The 18,193-nt window shown below is 28.9% G+C and overlaps 2 protein-coding genes and 1 pseudogene across 2 annotated transcripts; all 3 read right to left on the bottom strand.

The window, feature by feature from the left end:
• LOC149880836 (uncharacterized) overlaps positions 1–18,193 on the bottom strand; it is a 331,517-nt pseudogene that overhangs the window by 172,326 nt on the left and 140,998 nt on the right.
• Positions 894–2,872, bottom strand: LOC149880851 (uncharacterized). The gene is made up of 2 exons (XM_090069127.1): positions 1,910–2,872; positions 894–1,700 (listed from the first exon to the last, which is right to left on the bottom strand). Exons 1-2 carry the CDS (start codon positions 1,998–2,000, stop codon positions 1,429–1,431), a joined length of 363 nt encoding a protein of 120 aa, XP_089925253.1. The 5' UTR covers positions 2,001–2,872; the 3' UTR covers positions 894–1,428.
• Positions 6,119–17,567, bottom strand: LOC149880852 (bombesin receptor subtype-3-like). The gene is made up of 2 exons (XM_090069513.1): positions 17,475–17,567; positions 6,119–8,010 (listed from the first exon to the last, which is right to left on the bottom strand). The coding sequence occupies exons 1-2, from the start codon at positions 17,484–17,486 to the stop codon at positions 7,021–7,023; spliced, it is 1,002 nt and encodes a 333-aa protein (XP_089925639.1). The 5' UTR covers positions 17,487–17,567; the 3' UTR covers positions 6,119–7,020.

Here is an 18,193-nt window from a genome sequence, read left to right on the forward strand (position 1 = left end):
TGTTAACGCAACTTTTTACGCAAGAAAGAAAAAAGATAAAAAAGTTTTTTTTTCGGTGCCAAAAGTTTAACGAGATACTTTAAGGAAATATTTCAGAAAATGTGTATGAAATGAAAATATTAAAACAAGAATATCTTTGGAATTAAATAAGCTACAGAAGTGGTTGAAACCATTTTGAAAATAAAATACATTAAGAAATCCAATGCATTTTAAATAAAAAAGATTTACATTGGCTATAAAAGTTGTCTAAACTCCCTACTGTTAGAGGTCTTCTCAATGACAGCCCCTTTAAGAAAGCAACGTTCTCACATTGGAATTGATGCCATGAGCAATACTGATGCTCACGAATCCAAAGAAAAAAAGGTAGGGCTAGACGGAATTTGGCTAAAAAATGTGTGTTTTTTTGGATACTAGATCTTTGTTGTAATATAACGCAATTGAGTTATTAAATGCGTAATGTAGTAAATTTTCTACATAGGGTAAAGTAGGGTAATTTCGGCGTATTAAGCTATTTTGTTGTTTATAGACAATGGTTGCTTTAATAACGTTAAAAAATCATGCATATCGATGTCCTGCAGATATATCTATTAAATAATAGTTAAAAAATTGTTTCAAACTTACAAAGTTTTATGTAAAATTTGTTTTACAAAATACTCAAAAATGACGAAATTAGCGACCTAGTATGGTAATTTCGGCACAATGATACGGTAAATTCGGCATACTTAAGAAAATTAAGATGTTCGTTGAAAACGCATTGATATAATTAAAATATTATAAACAGCTATAAATCTGCATTGTATAAAGTAATTGTCTCTTAAATGGAATTCGTTACACCTAATTGGCATTTAATTAAGGGCGTTGCAATTGCAAAGATTCATATTTTTTGAACCACCTATTTTAGTAAAGTATGAATACATCACCCAAAACAGAAGCCTTATTAGAAAAATGTGCTTCCAAAGTAAAATTGTAAATAAAATGATTACTAATTTCTATGATTTCGATGATTATTTCTAAATTCTGTTTAAATAAGAACTCATGTTTAAGCTTATAAGTAGTTCATAAAATAATATTTTACATAACTTCAATAGTTAAACATAAAAAGATAAAATACAAAATTCAAAGAAAACTTTATAAAAAGAGATTTATTGAAGAAAGTTAAAAAACAGTTTATCAATGTAACTTTTTTTTAAAGAATCAGTGTTTCATACAGTCATCACAAGTAAATATTTTTTTAGCATAAACACCACATATAGCAGCACATGTTTCATGCCACCATCTACAGCATTTATGGCATTTATCCCAATTATCCTTTAAATATGGATTGACAGGATCCCCATAACTGTACTGACACATTGCACAAAGTTGTTTATTAATCACACCTTTAGCATCAAGGTTATTCAAACACGTCTTTTGATGTGTAGATATATTTTATTTAATGCACTTTTTGCGTAGCTGCCTGTTCTTCTTTTTCAAAGTTAAAGATTCCTCTAGCTGAGATTCACATGGTGATCCAGTAATTCTTCCAGCATGATTTACCCTCCATTTTATACCTGTTTGTTTTGTATTTTTAATGTCAAGTCCAACTAGTGGACTTGACATTAAAAATACAAAACTAACACCATGAGGTTGTGAGGTTTCATCAGAGGTGGCTAGTTCTAATGACTTCTGAAGTGTAAATGATTTGTTTGGTGAAGCAGATTCTAAATATAAATATTTAATCAAAAAAGGTGAATAAAATTAGGCAACATGTAAATTATAAAAAATTTGAACTATTTTTTTAAGAAACTTTTTTTTAGGTTAATAAGACAACAGATAAATTATTATTTTGCTTGATTTAAAAAAAATTAATTTGTATTTTAAATAAATGGTGGAACATGGTAAAAATAATACATCTTTTAAAATAATTTACCTTTTTGAGAAGCAATTACACATTCTGTAACAAAATCAATATGATCTAAATCTTTAACAGAGTCTAAAGCATTGTCGAGAGTAGGGTGCATTTCAGAGGTAATATTTGATTTTGAAATTTTTGATAAAACATACAAGTGATTAGTAGCCTTAGCTGCAGCAAAGTCTTCTTCAGTAAACACATTTCTATCAAATGGATATATTCCACATTTTTCAATATTTTACATGTTTTGAACCCATTATATGATGCTAACACACACACACATACACACACACACATACACACACACACACACACACACACACACACACACACACACACACACACACACACACACACACACACATATTATTGTATATAATAAAATATTAACATATTATTGTATATAATAAATTATTAACATATATTTAATTTATATTGTGGGGAACTATTATTTTACTAAGTTTCACAGAGACACTAACGAACTCGTTATTATCTTATTGCTATCTGAATTTCTGAATTACTAAAATCAACTTCTTCTATACATAATATTTCAGACGCTTATTTCCCATTTTGGTTTCAGAGAAAACACAGGTCGGCAAATTCGGCACTGCCGAAATTAAAAACTATTTATATGCCGAAATTATCTCCTTAGAGCAGTCCTTGGGGAAACTTTTATATCTTGTAACATACTTTGAGTTTCATCTTATTGTTGCTCACATTTTATTCAGTTTATATTTTTGAATAAAATAAATAACAACTTTTGGTAAAAATTTCCGAGAAAAAATCATTTATCCTACATTTTCAAATTGGTAAAAATGTTAAGAAAAAGCTAATAATCATAATTTAACGTACCTGTAATGTAAAAGTAAAAGTTTAAAGCAGTATTTTTAGGATAATTGTTTATCTTGCTACAATACCCAATTATGATTTTAACATTCCAATAAATAAATATTTTTAGGTGTCTTTTGAAGGGGTGCCGAAATTATCTCCCTGCCGAAATTACCCTACTTTACCCTAAATTTACATAACGCTGCAAATATCGAAATAACGGTACTAACGCCATCTGCTGTGTGTTACGATAAATGACAATAAATGACGATATTTTAACGTAAAGTTTCTAAAATTACTATAAGTTCCGAATTTTGATGATATCTTACTTAAGTTATGTGAAAATTACCTATTATTAGATTGCCAAGTAAATTATAATATTAAATGACAACGCATAACCTCTTTTAATTTACTTTAAAGCATAATTCTTGGCCAAACTTTTTTTAGTAATAAACAATAATTAAAGTCAAACTGTAAAAATAAAAGAAAGGAATTTTATTTTTCTTAAAAATATCATAAAAAGCCAAGTACTGAAAACTTTAATTTACTCTCAAGTTTGAACTTAAAGTTTCCAGAAATTAAAACTTTGTCAAGAAAATAGTCAAGTCTAATCCAGATGAATAGAGTCAGTTAACTTATTAGAGTTCCCGGATTTCACTTCCAGTGAAAATCCGGGAACTCTAATAAGTTTAACTGACACGTACTTGACAGTGTTCGCCTTTGATGGAGATGCCAGCTTTCTCTTCTTAATGGTTCTGCCAACAACAACAGAACTCCTTTGACCTCTGTCAACTTCATATTACTCATCCCCGTCAAAGGTCTGAAAAAGTATTATAAAATTAGTAAAAAACATTGTAAAGTATCGGTAAATATCGACAACTATCAGCATTTATTGTGAATGTGTAACATTTACAAAAAAAATTGTGCGGGTAATTGGTAGAAAAAACACTTTTCCAAAATATTTTCTATCATTTAAAGTACATTCTTTCTAAAATTTGTAAAATCCTATAAATTATCTCTTTACTAACCCAAATTATACAAATTTTTCAAACATTTTTTTTTCAAAATATTCCTTCATTTAAACTGTACTTTTTCCCTCTCGTCATAGGGTTCATCCAGAGTCTTTCTTCTTAGCAGCCTTATTTTTAGTCAATTCTTCCAACAATCTGAGATTGAGTCTCAGAAGATGTGCTTGCATACCACTGGTGTTGTAATCTATAACTTTGATTACAGTGCTGCATTTATTGCATCTTGCAGCTGCTTTGGAGATTGTTTTCCTATTTTTATCCTTCTCTCCTGCTTCGCCGAGTATTTTATAGGTGAAGTACTTCCAAATCGGACTTTTAGACCTTGGCATGATGAGACTGTAAAAATCCAAATTTTTCTTTAATAAATAGGGTTGTTCAACAAAAATAAATAACTTTCTTTCAGAAGCCTAAATAAATGTGATTAGTCACTTTGGAAGTTAACCAAACACCAGCATTTTCCCAGAATTTACACAAAAGGTAGCAGTAACGAAGGTAGGGAAAAAAATTCAATTTTTCTAATTAAATTGAATAAATATTCTAATTCGATTTTTCTGTAATTTAAACTGTCTTACTTTTAACTTAACATTTTTACAAGTAAATTACAATTTTATTTTATCAAATTGAAAAAGGTGTAAAAAGTACTACCTCCATTCCACAGTGGTTGGCACATCTGATGCATAAAATGTATTCCATAATACTTGTCCCATTTCATTAAAATTTTTAAGCTATAGCTTCGCTTGTGTTAGACCAATTTTCAAAAGTAATAGCTTGTTGAAAAAAGTTACTCCAGGTTTTCTAACAAGCTCGGGAACTTAAAGATAGGTGATCAATAGGTGAATAAAAAATTGCGAGTCAAAAATAAATCCTTTATTAATTTTATATTATAATATTAATTATTTTATATTAAATATTAATTAAGGGCAGATTCACACTGAAATACTACTAGTATTGTGTTGTGAGTACTACAAATTTTTTTTCATAAATTTGAACTTTAAAAAACTAATTAGAAAGGTACAAATTTAGCAAGTTTTTAAAAAAGTTATTCAAGTAGCAAATATTCGGACCAAAATTTAAAAAAAAATTTACCTAAATAGCAAATATTCGGACCAAAAGTATCCTAATGTGACAACTATACTGAAACGGAGGTTATACTAAAAAACAATATTTTCTCAAAAAAAACATTTTCGATGACAAATTTACCTAAAACTTTAAAGTAATACTTTTTTCAAAAGATTTGTTTTGGGTTTGTGGTAAAATGTTAAAAAAAAAAAAAAAAAAAAAATTGTTTACAAAAAAGATTTACTGTATAGACATCAAACAGTAGTGATTTTTGTAATATGTAATAATTTTTGTAACATGTAATGATTTTTGTAACTTTGATAATTATCGAGAATTTAACAAGTAAAATGCTTGTTAAATTCTCGATAATTATCAAAGTTACAAAAATCATTACATGTCACAAAACTGCTTCCATCATCTAATCATATTTCCATACCGATAGCGTTATCAGTATTATTTAGATGTCTCGTTTGACTCCGTTATACCAATAACGATACTCAGACGCTTCACGGTGTGGGGTTTTCTTAACTTGTGATAAGATGATGAGAGTATTAGGACGGTGAGGTAAGACTTGAAGTAGCGCAGATATGATAAGAGATGATGATAAGAGCGCGGTAGCAGCGCGGTAGGAGCGCGATAAGAGCTCGGTAGGAGCGTGAGACTTTTAAATAACAATTATTAACGCATATAGTAATAATAATAATATTGCCTTAATCGAAATGCATACAAAACAATAATACTTACCGCTGATTTTTCTTTACTTACTTATTTTACTTAATAAATACTCTCAACTATCTTTCTCATGAATATATATTCTTTTAATATTAACTTATACATTAATGCAGTTAATGTACAATAATACAGGTTAAAAACAAATATTTAAAGTCACTCAAATATTTCTTTCTTACCACTTTTGAACTCGTAGCCTATATGAGCAGTGAAACTTTAAAAAAGTTTAACATATACCTGGTTAGACGATGTGCGCAAGAAATACAAATAAGCATGAAGCAAAAACGCTTTTCCTTTAAGCCATTTTTTGTAGCGGTAATAATCCACTTTGTATCGTGATTTTTACCATAAAATTTACATTTAAAAACAAGTTATAAAAAATTTTGACGATTTAATTTTTTATATAAAGTAAACCGAACATTTGAGATGGTATTGAAATTTCGTCAAAATAAATATTTTAATTTAAAATAAATTATCGTATCCGATTTTTTAAATTTATTTTCTTTTATATTATAGATTAAAAATAGAAATTGACTAAAAATTTTATGTTTCTGAAAAAAAAAAATTATTCCTGAGATATGGCTGTTAAAATCTTGTGACGGAAATTAGGCGATATTTTAATAGAAAGAAAAATCAATATATTTTTTTTATATTTAGATATATGCTTTTATACATAATAAAATGTAAAAATTTAATTTGCGAATATTTTTTTTGGAAATATTAGTTATGAATTTGATATATTTTTTCTAAAGAAGTTTTAAATAGTACCTCCTTAAATTTACTGTTCAGTTGACAATCAAGACATCAGACTTGTTAGCTGGGTTATTCAAGTGGGTATGCAATTTACTGTTCAGTTGACAATCAAGACATCAGACTTGTTAGCTCGGTTATTCAAGTGGGTATGTAATCAGAAAAAAGAAAAATCTGTTATCCCAACTGCCAACTCATAAAAGGTTAAATGCTATTTAGTCTAAACTAATCAGATCTTCTCTCAAAACCGAAACCTGATGTGCAACTGCGAAAAGAAATATCTCGGCAGCCAAGAGAATTAATATTGCTGTAAATAACTCTCATATAAGTATTGGTAGTTTTGTCGAAAAGAGCTGTATATTTGTTGCAAAACGTAACAGACAAAAGAGAACAACGCAAAACAGAAACTAAGAACAGAAAACCTTCTTGTCTAATGATGACAGACCACACAATGATACTAACACTCAGTAATTTTCTCCTATAATTCTTATATGACAGCAAAGATAAAGTAGTTATGCAAGTGTGGGCCCACAATTTTTGGACTTAAAATTCATTCAAAACTAATTTGAGTACTTATTTGATTTATTTCCTCTTAACAAGGCAGCGAATTAAGCACAAGATTTAAAAAATCAGTCCAGACAAGTTTATCAATGAAATTCGTAGTAAAAAGCATAAAAATGTACAAAAAATATGTTTTAATAATAAAATTATAAATAGAAACCATACTTTAAATTCTTAAAACGTCATCCCAGGCAATCTTCTATAGCCATTTGATGCAATTAATTTACGTTTGCAAAAAACTGTTAAAAAATGTCTCCTGAATTCCTTGCTTTGAAAGCAATACACCATGGGGTTTACAAAAGAGTTTGAAAAACGCATCAAAACGAATATCTGTGACAACCATTGATTCCAATTGAGAGTAGGCCATTTGGCACTCAAAGGAGAGATCAAATAAAGCAAACGGTTCGGCAAAAAACAAACGCAAAGTGCAACAGCAATTACTTTTATTGTTTTTATTGTGTTTACTTTGCGATCCTTTATGACGTCAGTTTCATGGTTTCTATCAGAATCTATCTGCAGGTTTGAGTTAATGAAATCATCTATTTCTTTAAGTGTCCTAGATATTTGGTAGAAACACCAAACAACAATAGTAAATGGTATAAGCGAGACCAAAAGAAAGTCAATGATATGAAGGAAAGTTGAATTTTTAAGTTCGTATTTACAAAAATTTCCAAACTTCAAAGGATCTGGTTCTGGTTTATATTTTTTAAAAATTGCGCTTAAAATCTGAACCAAAAAACCTAGGAAATATATTAAAATCATTATCGCCAGATTGCGTTTAAATGACTTCGGTTCCAGCAGCGAAGAGTATGGATATATAATTGCTTTTCTTCTCTCTAGTGCAATGTAAGCAAGTAAAAAAACTGAAACATCTAGAAACCAAAACTGTATGGTATAACCAGTCAATAATTTGCACATCCAATCACCATTTCTTCCAGTAGAATGTCTTTGAAAGAAACTTGTTGACATAATGTAAGTGGGTAAACCAAAAACAGAAACTAAGAAATCGGCGAGTGCTAATGAAAATATGGCAACATTAAACGATGATTTGCGATTGATATTTTTGGACAACAGTATAACTATCATTACAATACCATTTCCTACCCCTCCAAGAACTGCAATCAACGAATACCAAGTTAGTTCCCAGATACTTAATTTAAATATCTAAATGTGTAATAAATACAGCTGAACGAAATCAAAAGAATTAAAAACAATCACGGAAAGTATTTACAATAATACAAAACAGAACAAAATAACGTAAATAAGGTTTCAGAGCTAATTGCTTAATATGCAAAACAAAAATATTAATTTTCAATGTTTAAGTTCTTAATACTTATGTGTTGTGCATAATAAGGTCTTTAAAACTGCATTCACCAAATAGTCAGTCTCATTGTTAATATTATGTAATATGTTGTGTAATAGAAGGTCGTGGGAGCCAGTCAGGCATGCTTGGTCTGGCCCCATTTTGCTCATTTTATGTCTTTTTGACACATTTCGTCTCATACTAACCTGACCACTTTTCAAGTGACCTGACTACTCTTAAAGCTCCTTTCCTAGGACCTGGTTTACCCTACTAAACTTTAGTGTAATTATAATGAGAAGAACATTTACAAATACTGGTACTAATTAATATAAAATAATACCAATAATAATTAGCAAAATCTATTTATCTAATTTAACACAGTACAAAATCAAATTAAAAAATGATAAGCAAAGATACAATCTACTCATCAAAATAAATTGGTACAAGGGTGATTCCATGTGAAAACATCCAATTTTTTTGAAAATGCAACCCTAAGTCTCAGATTTTGCTGATTTTTAAACCACTTAAAGATTTTAGTAAATTATGAACATCCTGAAAATTTTATCATGCAATTTCAATCGGTTCCTAAGATATAGCTAATTAAAGTTTGCCTCCAACCAACAAAAATCTGCCATTTTTAAAAATGGTTTTGGTCCTAGTTTCTGTTATATGTGTGTTGGAAAGCTAAAAAATTTGTACCTTTACATATTTTGGGCCCACGAATCCAATGAAACAACTTAAAATATTTAGTAAGGAACATAACACCTAAAATTTAAATGTTTACCACAATTTTACTGGGGCGAGTCCAACCACAAAAATGCCGATGTAGCTCGATTTTTTTTTTTTTTATTATTTTTAGAATTTGTCCTGAATAGTTAAGTTATAGTTATTACAAAGAATTGGAGAGTGGTCTTTTCTAAAACAGAAATAAAAACATGATCAAATCTACTTAAATTTAGTGCTTGAAAACAGGTATTTTGATAAATTAAACGAGAAAAAAGGGGTGCAATTTGACAGTTTTGTAACTGAAACTGTTTTGGCAACATCAAACTGTACTTTTAGTTGTTGTTGACTAGCTGTTTCTGTAATTTTATAGAATTTAATCCTAAAATTTATTGTTTCAAAGGGGGAGATTTTATAAATGCAGATGTATATCGCAAGTTTAAGTGTTTTTTTCAGAGGTTGTATTAAATAGTTTAGTTGAAGTTATAAGAAAAAATCAGATTGCAAACTTAAAACAGAAATAAAAACACCTTCAAATATACTTAAATTTATTACTGACAAAACATTGGTTTCATATTTATCAAACTAATACAAATAAACTAAAAAAAAGGCTCCAAAACAAATAGAGCACTTGGAAAGAAGTTCAAGAAACAAAAGTAATATATAAAATTTAAAAATTAGAAACTCAAAAAAATTAAAATTTATTAGTTATAGCGTTATAATCATTCACATTAATGTTATAAGTTTGCCCTGATTTTGTTGTTGGGACTTTGATTACTGCAATTAAACTTGACAATGGTACCAACAGATATCATCCATCTGTGGCCAAATGAAGTTTTGAGAAGGACTGTGAGGGTGCATAAACTTAATTTGAATATCATTTGTAGTAATATCTATCTCTGTAACCATTACTATCCACCAAAAAGAATTGTACTTGCATGCAACAAAATCATTTAGATTTAGTACAATTGCAACATCAGACATTACTGGCTTTTGACAATATAAATCTGTCAACACATTTATGTTCGCTTTTTCTTTTAAAACTAATTTCAAATTTTAAAATGGGTATGTAATGATGATAACTTCTGGTACCTGGAACAGTTTTTCCTGTTTTAAATTGCTCCTTTAGTTGCTGTTGCCTTGAATTAACTGCTTCTTTGGTAATTTTATAAAATATGATTGTGTTTATATTGGTGATGCAAAACTCAAGCATATCATCAACTGTCAATATTTGGTTTTCAAACTTGCTTTTGCTGTTAATCTTTTAACGGTACCACCTATGCCATCACAAGTGGATTTTCCATGGCTGGTTGCAAAAAACACCCATTCAGCTGTAATCTTGAAATCTTCCTTATGGTGGCATAGATTTATAAAGTTTTTATAGTTTTTATAATGAGCAGAACATCCATCAGAAAAATAATAAATTTTATTGATACCAACTAAATGTTCTTTAATATACTCTACAACTTTCTTTTGAATATCATACACAAAGCATGTATCATAATCATTGTCATCACTTAAAAAACAGAACGACTTATGCTGAATATTTGTTTTAGAAATTTCCTTTAAATATATAACAACAGGATGTAGTGTACATTATTGTTTATTCCAATGATAACTTTGTATTTCATCCTGTATAACAAATTGATAGTTCACTGCAAAACCTGGCTGTATAATACATTCATTGTAACCTAAATTATTTTTTAGCTCCTTCAAATAGCGAGTTTAGCATTTAGCAATATATGAATGTGAAGTTAGTTAATGTGAGAAACAACAATTACACCTTTTTTTCTCGTTTAATTTATCAAAATACCTGTTTTCAAGCACTAAATTTAAGTAGATTTGATCATGTTTTTATTTCTGTTTTAGAAAAGACCACTCTCCAATTCTTTGTAATAACTATAACTTAACTATTCAGGACAAATTCTAAAAATAATAAAAAAAAAAAAAATCGAGCTACATCGGCATTTTTGTGGTTGGACTCGCCCCAGTAAAATTGTGGTAAACATTTAAATTTTAGGTGTTATGTTCCTTATTAAATATTTTAAGTTGTTTCATTGGATTTGTGGGCCCAAAATATGTAAAGGTACAAATTTTTTAGCTTTCCACACACATATAACAGAAACTAGGACCAAAACTATTTTTAAAAATGGCAGATTTTTGTTGGTTGGAGGCAAACTTTAATTAGCTATATCTTAGGAACCGATTGAAATTGCATGATAAAATTTTCAGGATGTTCATAATTTACTAAAATCTTTAAGTGGTTTAAAAATCAGCAAAATTTGAGACTTAGGGTTGCATGCCCTGGATGTTTTCACATGGAATCACCCACAACTAAGTTACTTTTATGAAATATAACCTTACATTTCTTAGTAAAAAAATAAAAAAAACTTAAGTATCATAAACGTTTGAAAAAGATAAAAAAAAATTGCTTTATTGTAAAGAAATAAAATTTGAAAACTTTATTTAAACCATGCAAATATAATTATTAAGTATGATAAAAAAAAAAATTACAAATACCGTTATAAAAATGTGACAAATACAGTTACTTATAACATCATTTCAGAATGAAGCCTTCATTATCATTACTTAGTAAGCAATAAAGTTTAAGTGCAGAAAAATCAAGCATAAATCCTTTTAAGGTTATAATAAGGAAAATAAAAGACATTAAAATTTTCAGTTAAAGGTTGTGACACCCCTTTACAGTTCTATTTACAACAGTGACTGTACTAAACAGTTTCTTTTTTTTTTCATTTTGTTATTGTGCATGACTTTTAGAAAAACTCTATTAGCTATTTTAAAACCATTTAGTCCATATATTTGAAATAAGAATTTCTTCACACTTTTATGTACCCCATAGAAATCGTTCATTATTTAAGGCTTCAACCCTATGTTTTATAAGATAATATCTTATAAAATAACATCTTATAAAAATATATCAAGAAAAAATCCCCTAAAAAAGTTTAACAAATTTCAGTTTTATCGTGTGAATTTTGAAAAGATCATTTGAACAGCATACCCTTTCATGAAAAATATACCATTAATTTTATCTTGAGAAAGTTTAAGATTAGGAATAAAAACAATTAGAATTACTTGTGAAAACCATGAATTGATTGAAATTAAGACAAATAATTGTCTGTGTGGAAGTAATTGAAGCAAGCATATATAATTAAAAATGAAAAATGAGTATAGTTACTGAAAATTCCTAAAATGCATAACAAGATTGACAGCTTTTAGGACAATTAAGAGTTGAAAAGCTATGAAAACATAATAATTCAGTTCTTAAAAAGTTTTTAAAACATTTATCAACACTAATACTTGTCACATTCATATAATTTCACTTCTGAAAATAAAACAATTTCTGTGTAAACGTTAACTTAACAAGTTTGATTAAGCTGTTGTTGTTCCTTGTGTTATTAGTATGATGTTGTAAAAAAAGACTTTCCAAAATGATATAATCATTAAATTTTTATACAACAATTGCAACTTCACAAACTAATTTTTGTTATAGTTGCAACTTATCTTTCAATTGTAAGTCTACAAAATCATATAATGATAAAATATTTTGGTGGCATTTGATTAATTTCATTCATATTTTACATAGAAGCATTGGTGTAATTAAATTGTGTGGAAGCAATTACATAGGGGAATATTGACTTTGTTTCCTTGAAATCTTGTAAACATAGTTTGAGCAGTTTTTTTATGCTTGTGATATCTTTGTAAAGTATAAATTGAATGCAAAACTAAGAATGTTAATTACAACAGTGTGTTTGCTGCAAGAGAGCTACTATTGGTCCAGAGATTTACTCTTTTATTGAAAGATAAAGTTGCTGTTAATTTCTTTACTCGGAAAATTATAACTTCCAATAAAATTTCCAGTAGTTGCCATGGAAATAGCAAGTGCAACCAAAGGGTTATAAAGATAGGATAGTGTAATTGAATTGCGTGAAGAAACTATTTACGGCTGATTTGAGTGACGTAGTTTCGTTGATATGTTGTAAATATAGTTTAAGCGGTTTATTTTATGAGCATATTTGAGATTCTTTGTATAGTATAAATTGAAGGAAAACTTTTTGTAAAGAGAATTTTAAGGAGAAGAGAAAATGTAGAGCTGAAACGTTGTGTTCGCTGCGAGAAAACAACAGATAGTATTTGAAAAGTATTTAAAATATTTCACTACTTGAATATTTGTTTCAGCTTTAAAAGGAAGTCATACTTATTTTATTTTCAGCAGAACTTTTTTAGCCTTTGAGCTACCTCAAGATTATTTATTAAAAAATTTTATTTTATTTACAAAATCTAGTTTAGGCTGAAAAACAGAAAAAGTAAAACCACAAAACTACATCAGATGGTTTACAAAGAATACCCTAGTCATCTAAACTTGTAGCAGTGGTTCAGATCATTGCTTCAACATCAACCTCTGGCAACTAATATAATACAGGCCCATGGTATTTAGAAACTTTTCACAACTGGTCATCTGCTGAAAAAATATCATTTAATATTATTTAGAATATACCTTTAGAATATCAAAAGTTGGTGCTTTGGGAAAAAAATCTAAGAAATCATTTAATCAGAAATGGCCTTTAAATAATGAATTGGACAAACACTTGAATTCAGACAATCCTGATATGGATGTATATGTACCAATCATGAACAAACCAAAGGATTCACTTAGCTCTCAGACAAGATTGACATTTTAAAATACTGCATGAAAATGTTACAAACATAGACCATTAGATTGTAATCTGGGAAGTATAGTACTTCAGAATATAAGGTTAATACATAAAAGATACCGTTTGCAAACCAATAGGAAACAATAGACAAAAGGACCTTAAAAACTCATGCTCCCAAATTAGTTTTATATTTACATTAAATAAAAGGAAAGTAAATGTATGAATCCAAATAAGTTGGAATAAAATTCTATACCAACATGCATCACTACCTATGCATCACTGAAGAGGATGCATCTTTGGTCCATGAAATGAATTCTACTTACCTAGAATATGTAACACCATCAAGAAGTCATTTAAAGAATATTGCATTAGTGAAATCATGAAGTATAACAAAAACATAACCACTGCTGTAATGAAAAAAGATTGGCTGTAACAAATGGTTATGGAGATGTAAGTCATTTAATGGAAGAGAAGCTGGTAGACCTTTTTAGTGGGTTTGTCTTTTTCATACAAAATGAATTAACATTAAAGCTATTGATTTAAAAGTTTGAAGATGTTACTCAAGGACCAAAAGTGTATTGAGGCAAAATTAGACAACTAAAAAGATTTCAGTTATAAAACTTATTTCAATAAAACTAGAAAGTTGTTCCATTAATTAAAATATTTGTAGAAGGTTGTTAAAAGTTATGACCAAATGTGGATTCAGATTAGATTTATATTGTCAATTAGACAATTAAAAACATTCCAGTTAAAAAATTCATTCCAATAAAACTAGAAAATTGTCCCATTTCAAATAACATTGATCTTAGAAAAGATCAAAATACTCTGCATGAAAGAAATTTTACTAGATTCTAAAAATCTTGCTTTTCAAAAGCCAGCTCCTCTTCTCTATACAAGAAAAATCAAAGTGAAAATTTAAAAAATATTGTAACTATGTAATAAAACTTTTTACACATGCTTTTATTAATATTAAAGTTAAATCATTCTGTAATGAAAAAGCTAAGTTTTAACAAATGAACAACAATATGTATTTGAATAAGCTTATCAGAGAATATTTACTGCATTCAATCTTGGTCACGATCATATTGAGCTAATGTAGGTTGCAAAATATCTTCTACAATTAAGTTAGAGATTTTTTAAAAAACAGAAACTTTCCAGGCATAAATTTTAATAAATATTTTTGCCATACTCAAGTTTTTAAAGATTGCATCATAACTAGGGATTGCAATCCCGGAGGTTTTTTTCAATCCCGGGATTTCGGGATTGAAAAACATAAATCCCGGGATCCCGGGATTAATTCCGGGATTGAAAAGCAAATACACCATCTATATAGTTTTAAGTAATAAGAACAGTACATTTAACTAAAAATATATTTATTAAATGAAGTTAAGTTAACATTTTAATTAAATTTCACATGTTAATGTTAAAAAATTATGCTAGAAATAAGGAGATATGTTATGTTTTTTGTGCTTCGAAATGAGATTTCAGGAAGCATAACGCGTCCAAAGTTTCATCGCCCAAATTGTTACGAATTTTTGTATTGAACAGTCCAGCGGAAGAAAATGCCCGCTCAGCCTCGACACTTGTCGGTTTCACGGTCATTAGAAAAGAACTCTTTCTGACTAATCGCCACGTGTACCCCCATTTTTGATGACAATGTTTCATGTCTAATTGGTTGTATTGGTGATTGTCCTTTTTTAATAACACGACCAAGTTCCTTTTCAATACTTAAAGTATTACTTTCAGACTCAGGAGCCATTTCAGGTTCCTCAATAAAATCCAGGATGTCAGGCTCAACTGATGCTCTTACTAGAGCAGGATTGGAAGCATTTAATCTTTCCAACAATTCTTCCAAAAGTTTTTGACATTGAAATGAAGAAGGCACCGTAATTATTTCTTCATCGACTTCAACGGGGCTTCGACCGTTATGCAGGTATTGCAGAAGTCCACTCATATCGATTCGGCGTTCATGCATGCTAGTCATTAAAGCTCTACGCATTTCATTGCTTGTATTGTAGTCAGGATCTTTTAATTTTTTAAGCATGAAATTAATAGCAATGTCGGCTGTAAATAGGTTAGAATCTTGACGACATATTGCTTCAACCGTTGCTTTAATGGGAACTAAAGTTGTAAAAATCTCTGATAATATTGTCACTTCATCATGTGACAGAGCTATAGAATTATCTTGCACTGAGTAAAAATCAATTCATGATTTTTGTATACAATTTTTTACTTTGTAAACTCGTTTAAGCATTAACAGAAGGCTGCTCCACCGTGTCTTGCAGTCCATTATTAAAGACAGTTGTTTTCCAAATTCAGCCTTAATATATTTTTGTAAGATGTCTTTCTTGGTGGTTGATCGTCTAAATTTTAGTAGTAGTTTGCGTACTTTTTTAATGACTGGCCCATAATGAACTTCATTTAGTTCAATTTTAGGTCTAACATTTTCATGATTGTAGTCCAACAAATCTTCCTCAATGTCCTCATTCTCGGATGAATCACTGTCAAAAAATTCATTGTTAAAATCTGGATGATTTGCATCGAATTCTCTCTTTTTATAAAGAACATCAATTACAGCAAGTTGTATGCCGTGAGCAAAACATAGTTGTTGGTTAGCAAGCAGCAACCTGCCAACTTTTTTCACAACACTAGTTCCGTCGTTCATTATAGCCACAATATCGCTGTATAGATCAAGACTGTGGTCTTTAAGTCTTTTTTTTAATAGTTCAATGCACTTTTCTGCTGGTATTGAATCTATTATTCGCACAAAACCTAAACTCCAGAACTGAGAGTTTTGTCTATGAACGTTAACATTTACGTAACGACGATTTCGAAGTGACGTCCATTCATCAAAAATGTCCATTCCAAACAGCTGAGTTACTTTTAATTGTAAAACCCACGTACGACATGCTGATTGAATTTTTAATTTAAGATTCTACCTTATTAGAAACGCGCTTTTTTTCAGTTTGAAAAAACTGACAATAGTAAATAAGCTATTAAAAATTATTAACAATAGTAACTAAGGTATTAAAAAACTTAACTAATTTAACGCGAATATTTTTAAAATGTTTACGTAAATATCTTTTTAGAAACAACGTAAATTTGTATTATATAACGAATTATTATAAAATAAATATAAACCGTAATATGTAATGATACAAAGTTTGGGTATCGCAAGCAAGCACATTATAATAATATTTTTCATTGCTTACAAATCTATTATTTGAATCGTATTCAATTTTTAAATTGTGTATATGTTAACCAACATGACACAGTGCGAAGATTATCACTTCTGTTTTTCTCTGAATCAATCCTTTTCGATATCGTATTTTATTGTACAACCAAAAATACAATACTTTTTACAAATTTATGCTAAATAAAAATTATTTTATTGATACGCAAATTTGTTGTTATTTTTATATATTTTTTCATTAGGCTTTGCTTTGTTCAATCTTATAGGGAATCCCGGGATTGATCTTAGACAATCCCGGGATTTCGGGATCATAAAAAAGGCCTGGATCCCGGGATTTCGGGATCCCAGAATCCCGGAATTGCAATCGTTAATCATAACTGCTTCAGATGCATCAATTGAATTGGAAAAAAAGCAAGAAAGAAAAAAAAAAAAAAAGAGAAAGATTGAGCCAGATTGATGTTAACAACAATCATTAAAACTTTCTAAATAATAGTAAAAATGAATATTACTTGATTAGCGTTTTTGGCTCTTTTACAAAATATATTCACTGAGAAAAAAAATTTTTACTTTCATTCTGCATTTATAGTTCTAAGAGGGCATTACACATGCATATCAAAATTTGGTGCTAATGCAGTTTCTCCCTCCCCCCCCCCGCTTAAAATTTAATTAAAAAATTGTAAATACTCAGTGAAAGAGCTTAAATACACTTGTTAAAGAGTAAAAAAAAATTTCTTACCGTGCTGCTCATTGTATAAACGCGAATTTATTTTGAAGTCAAAGGTTTGTGTTAACTTTAATGTATGTTTTGGTTGTTTTCTACTTTCGGTTTCGAAAACATATTTCAATCAATCAATATCAATGTCAATATATTTCGTATTAAGGATGTTTAAAAAAACACAGGTCATTGCAAACAGTAACTCACTAATAAAACGCAATGACCTAAATAATATAAAGAAAAGACAAGAGAAAAACATAAGAAATAAACTAGTCACAGAGTAAAAGTAGAACTTTACAAAAATTTATAAGTAACACTTATGAAACAGACTTTTAAAAAAGTTAAAATATAGGTCAAATAGTTATTATAATTTATTCACCTATACATAAATATATACACATATACACAAATAAGAAAATTTTAAATGTACATAAACATAAAGAAAAAGTTATAGAGGTAAAGAATAAAGTTAAGCGTAACTTTTTAGGTAAAAATGTTGGAGTGACTTTGAAAACAGATTTATGATATAAGGATAAAATCTGTTTTTAGGGTGTGCGGAAGGGTGTTCCAAGAAAGGATATACTGATATGTAATGAAATTTATTCCTTGTTTAGTTGTCTGTTTTTATGGGATGGTTAAGTTGTTAAAAGTGACTGATCTTAGGTTATACCCACACGTTTTCCTACTTTTAAAGAAGTTACGAAATATGGAAGGAAGGAGACCGTATTGCTGATCCCAGA

Source organism: Hydra viridissima, unplaced genomic scaffold (genome assembly GCF_058129835.1).
Source record: "Hydra viridissima isolate aposymbiotic clone 2 unplaced genomic scaffold, HvirCarnegie_v1 scaffold_12, whole genome shotgun sequence".
Lineage (NCBI taxonomy): Eukaryota > Metazoa > Cnidaria > Hydrozoa > Anthoathecata > Hydridae > Hydra > Hydra viridissima.